General features: G+C 37.4%; 1 protein-coding gene across 1 annotated transcript in view; it reads right to left on the reverse strand.

The window, feature by feature from the left end:
• Positions 1 to 1,236: 1,236 nt before the first annotated feature.
• LOC104160123 (radixin) overlaps positions 1,237 to 5,621 on the reverse strand; it is a gene marked incomplete at its 3' end in the record, with an annotated part of 19,604 nt that continues 15,219 nt past the window's right edge. The window contains exons 6-9 of the mRNA XM_009698184.1: positions 5,391 to 5,554; positions 4,615 to 4,745; positions 2,311 to 2,471; positions 1,237 to 1,329 (exon numbers count right to left, since the gene is read on the reverse strand). Of these exons, the coding sequence (XP_009696486.1) occupies positions 1,237 to 1,329; positions 2,311 to 2,471; positions 4,615 to 4,745; positions 5,391 to 5,554 (549 nt within the window). The remainder of the gene's footprint in view (positions 1,330 to 2,310; positions 2,472 to 4,614; positions 4,746 to 5,390; positions 5,555 to 5,621) is intronic.

The raw sequence follows: 5,621 nt of genomic DNA on the forward strand, positions 1-5,621 counted from the left end.
TATACTTTTCCTTATTTTCACTATTAGTAGTACTCGTATTAATACCTTATACTTTTTTTTTCATTATTGTTGTATTATTAAAGTAGTTTTAATTTCCAACCCGTAAGTCTCTCTCCCTTTTCTCCGTCCTTTCCCCTCCTGGGGGGAGGGAGGGGGTTAACAGAGAGCCTCTGCCGGCCCAGCCTTAAATGGTGACAGCATGCAAATGAGTCTCCACCTCCATGAGGAGTCCGAGAGACCCCCGACCACCTAAAAAGGCGACCAGCCCTCAGCCATGAGGCTTGCTCCTCCATCGTGGACCCCAGCGGACTGACCGACCAACTGACCAAGAGGACTCTGATTCAGAGACTGAGAAGTCGCTGGATCCACAGGTGGTGATCCTATCTCTTTGTTTTCTCTCTTCCTTTCTTTCTTTTCTCTTTTTCTCCTTCCACTTTGGATCTTGTATAAGAATAAGAACTTGCCTAGTTTTTTGTTCCTTCTGCCACAGTTTTAGGGAAATTTGATTAATAAAGTTGATTATTTTGTTTCTACCTCTGGAGAGCCTGTGGTTTCTCCTGCGAACCACGCAGAGTATTGTAAAAGATCACCTCCCCCCAGCCCTGCTGAGTGGGATGGGACAATAGGGAAATCATACCGATTGCCTTCTAACTTTCCTAGCCTCCTGAAATTTGAGGGTCAGGGATTTCCTAAATCAAAGGTGATGTCTTCGAATTTCACATTCAACCAGAACTTATAAGAATTTGTTCAATCACTTTTGGAACCTATGCACAAAATTAGTATTCACATCTGATAGCTAATTACAGATTTTGTGAAGAAATAATATTTTGCTTTAAACTATTGTCCAGTTGCATTTGATATGCCTTCATTATTGTTCTGGTTCATCTTTTTACCACCTCTCATGATTTTATACACCTCTCTTAGAGGATCCTGAGGTGTTTTCCAACATGAAGCTCCAATCTATTTCATCACCATACGTAAAGAAATCATTTTAAATCTTTGACCATACCTTTGTGATGAGAATTTCGCCCCCCTTCATGACTAATATTAAGAAATTAGTTAAATTGAAGTATACACTGGCTTCAGTAGACTGGAGAACAAAAACCTTTAACAAAGGCTTATCTGAAGCCTTTAGGAAAGGGAGAGATTCAACCCCATGGACTTCCAGTGGGATTTCCACACTCATTTCCCTTAGTTTCTTTGAAGTTCTGACTTCACACAGCACGAGCTCATTACTTTGTGCTGCCATTCTGAGGCTTCCTCTTCTTTCTTTTTCTTGGCCTCCTCTAGAAGTGCAATCTTGGCAGTGAATTCAGCAAGTTCTGCTGCCTGAAAGAAAGAAAATAATGAAGTAGAAGTTTTAATTCGGTTTCATTTTGGTCCTGCAGTGGAAGAAAGAAAAGCCTTTGCTGTGATCCAGCTTGAAAAGAGTTAGTTACCATCCATCACTTTCCTGCTAAAAATAGAAATTTTAAGCATACATGACAGAGGGAATGAATCAGTACTCTTGCCTGATAGAAATAAGTCCAGAAAAAAAATATTTATCTTCTACACTTCCAAAGCTTGCTGGGAAAGAGCAAGCTGTAGTTACAAATTAGCATTTGCGGCTGTTTCAGTTTAATACAATTTTAATGGTTCCACGAACAAGATCATAATTCTGGATCATAATCTCACTACTATTAAGCTAAATCTTGCCTTCAGAATTGTGGGCTAAGTTTACAGAAGATCAAAAGCCGCTTTATAGTGAGAAATCACGTCTATTTTCGTGCCTTTCTCAGTTATTATGTGCAAATCTTGAATTAGAAGTAGTCTAGCACAGAATGTCAGAAGATACTGTAAATGCTGGGAACTGAGGGGAAAAAAAACCAACAAAAAATACCCCCCAAAAAACCCCCAAACCACGGTGCCACGAACTCTCAACTACCACCATCAAGCTTCAGAACAGACCTGCCTCAGAGAACAGGCTTCCCAGTGGACTGCAGAAGGAAGCTACTCTTGTTCTCAGCTGGATAAGCCTGACACTATTAGAAAGAGAATGCAGTGAGTGTTGTCAGTCTGAAATGTCTAATTCATCATTTAATTTCCTACAGCTCCAGTGTTTGTTCTTTTTTTTTTTCCCTTGCAACTAGTGGCAAATCTAATGTAGTTTTCTAAAAAAGTTCCCACAACAATCTGTAATAGTATTTCACATACTTTTATCTGTGTTTCAACATACTTGTCCATTTGACAAAATAGATATAACCAAAAATAAAGGCTAAGTTTTCAACTATCTTTTTAAAATTCTTTCAAAATAGGGTTAAAGTTTCTTACTAGCTGCTCCTGGTTCTTCATTTGATCAGCAGCCTGCTTGGCTAGAGCAGCTTTAGCTTCTTCAGCTGCTCGACGTTCTTTTTCCAGGCGCTCTGCTTCCTCTTTTGCACGCTTTCGTTCTTGATCCAGTTCTAGAGCTCTTCTAGTCTGTTCCTCTAGCTCTGCCAAAAGGAAAGTTTGCAGACAAGATATCACTACCTAGCTCTTCCTCATATGCAACACAGGTAACAGTTGTAACATGCTCAAAATAAAGGAACCTAGAAAGCTGACAAAGACTTACGAGGCCGCCTCAAGCTAAGAAGAGCTGTTGAGCGTGCTACCTGAAGCTACGTTCAGTGTCTGACCTTTTTCGCCCCCTCTTTAAGACATGCTTTGGGTATACTTCATCTCACCTGACAGTTCTGACAGCCCAATGTTTCAGAAAATTACCACCTCACTGATAAAACTAAAAACCCAAATATATGTATATATACATCCACACACACCCTCACTCTTACTATTGAGATTATATATATATTAAATCATGCTCCTGTACAGTAAAAAAAGGCAAAACACTCTTCTACTCTATTGAAATGCCTGGCAAAGATTCCTTAACTGAAACAGATGATTTAGGCGTGTGCCTCCAGCAAAATGACCTAAGATCCATTGGAAGAGTCAGAAAAATTATCCACAGAATAGAGTCAAAAAGGTGCAAACAGGAAAATTTTAAATCAAGGGAGGGATAATAGTTGTCTAGCTGCTTGGTTAGCAAAATATTGCAGTCTAAAGGACAGAACACTGAGTGAAATAGCAAGAAGTAAAAATCTACCACGGTAAGATTTGCACAGGCAAAATACACTCCTCTGATGTGCAAAATGACGTGACTAAGAAAAAAGTTTCTGAAGCTCCCTGCTGATGCTAATGATAAATTTTCCACTATGTTTTTGTCTAGGCATAGCTGCCATAGATTCCCTCACCAGAAAACCTAAACAACTGCTCAGTTATTGGAACTATCCATTTGCCCTTCACCTAACGCTTTAATACTAAAAATGCATCTCCCCAGGGATGCTGACACATGCTTAATCTTTGCATTTGTAGTTTTAAGTAGGTCTCATGTAATCAATATTCTTCAGTTGGTTTCCCAGGCCTACTACTTCTGTTATAAAATTAAATGAAGAGCATTACAAGTACGTGGAGTTGTACAAAAGCAGTACTTCAAAAATTAAATAAAATGCATAAATATTTAAAAATGCCAGTAAAAATCTTCCCATGATGACGGAGGACACTGAACTACCAAGTCAACTACAGAATGCAGACATCATTTATAGAAACACTGTTCCATATATGAATACAAGGCTAAAAAGACCAGCAACACATGACATTATGTATTGCATCAGAAATTAGGCTACATTGCTTACAGAAGTTACGATAAAATGTACATTGTTAAACTTTTAGAATCACCCTGACACTGTTTTGTCCTAGACTAAATAGCTCTCCCTTAAACAATTCCATAGTTCATGTGTTACCTATCTGGATATGTCCAATCTTTTCTGCATTGAAAGACTGAAAAAACATGGTGGTAGAGCTGGAGAACAGTGCCAGGCACATGTAATTTATCTGCATCAATTTAGTCAGTGATTCTCTCTACCATGCCTGAAGTCAACAGTTACGAACAGAAGAGAGGAACAAAACTTTTATAAATGTGAACTAGACCTGAAGAAAAAAAGGGACATGGAGAGGAGGGACTGGGAAGTACTGGAGGCAGGGACTCTACAGGGTGGTTCAACACAAAGAACTCTGATTGGTGAAACTACGTTTATTCGCTAAAATCTGACAAAACTTTAATTTTAAAATTCTCAAATCTTACAAGGGAATAGGAAAATGAAGGAACAAGGAATTTCCAAATGAAATGCTAAATTTACAAAATCCTAGAGGAAGTAATTTGAATCTTCCTTTCTAATTTCCCTGATCACTCCAACCCCAGGTTTTCAGAACTTTAAGTATTTCATAATTCTGAGTTGAACTGTGTACACATTAATTTCCTTTTTATTAACGAAAATTGAAACTTCTGCTATATTATGGATTCATTTTATATTACAAATATACACACATATGCACACACACCATCTTTTAACTCTCAACATTAAAAAAGCATCTCTCAAATAATATACCACTAAATTCTTGTTATTAGTAGTAAAATAAATTTTAAAAACTCACAAAACAACAAAAAAACCACACATACCAAAAAAATTGTGGAACTGAACTACCCAACTGAACTAAATATTGTCATCAGATATAAAAAATCCGGGACTAGCAAGAGCTCACCCTTCTGAGCTTTCATTGTTTGTTCCTCAATTTGTCTTAAGCGTTCCATTAACTCTTCCTTTTCACGCTCTATTCTTTCCTTTTCCTTTTCTGCTATCTCCCTTTTCTTCTTCTCATTTTCTAATTGTGCCCTGAAAAAGATAGCAAAAGATTTTTTTTTTGAATCTCAAACAGATTAAATTCTACTCTTAAGGATGCTGGTAGCCTATTTTTCAGTTTACTCAGCAGAGAAGCACATAATTTTAAATGTTTCAAATTCAGTTTACAATGTAAGAAGAACCAAGTTTTTGTTTCAAAATACTGTACGGAAAAACAATTTATGAATGGAACTAGTTAGCAACCTTGGTTATGGTTCAACCAGGAAAATCAGCAATTATACCTGCATTTTAGACATGGCTGATGTTTCATCTGGGCCAGAAATGGCAACAGTATTTTTTAAATATACAAAAGGTAAGCCATGACATTCTTCACTGAACTTGCTTTAAAGGCAGAGTATAAAAATCCCCAAGGATCAAGCAACAGAGAGTTAAGACTGTTTCACAAAAACATAATGAGAAACAATGGTACAGCTACAGTTACTACAATGAAAGCTTAAAAAAGATACGGCTTTCTATTAAGACAGGTGAGCCATGCCAATCCACAAACCTGCTTACATATCACAGAAAGAAAAGCAGCTCTTTCTTTTCTAGAGTACTAAGATGTCTGATATTCCATGACTTAGTTTTCTTAAAAGGGTAGAAGAATTTTTTTCTGTTTCATGGAAGTTTGTTAATTACCTTTCCAATTGTTTCTGATGTTTCTCTTCTCTAGCTTGGGCCTTCATCTGTTGCACTTCAATTGTATCAGGTTTCCTCCTCCTCATGTACAATTCATGATTTCCCATACACAGTGCCAAAATTCGCTTGTTAATTCTCAGACGGGGTGCATAAAAAACAAAATCCTAGCAAAAATAATTGCAGCATATCCATTAACCTAAAGATACCATTGTGACAAGACTCAAAGCATTC

Source organism: Cariama cristata, unplaced genomic scaffold (assembly GCF_000690535.1).
Source record: "Cariama cristata isolate BGI_N322 unplaced genomic scaffold, ASM69053v1 scaffold11304, whole genome shotgun sequence".
NCBI lineage: Eukaryota > Metazoa > Chordata > Aves > Cariamiformes > Cariamidae > Cariama > Cariama cristata.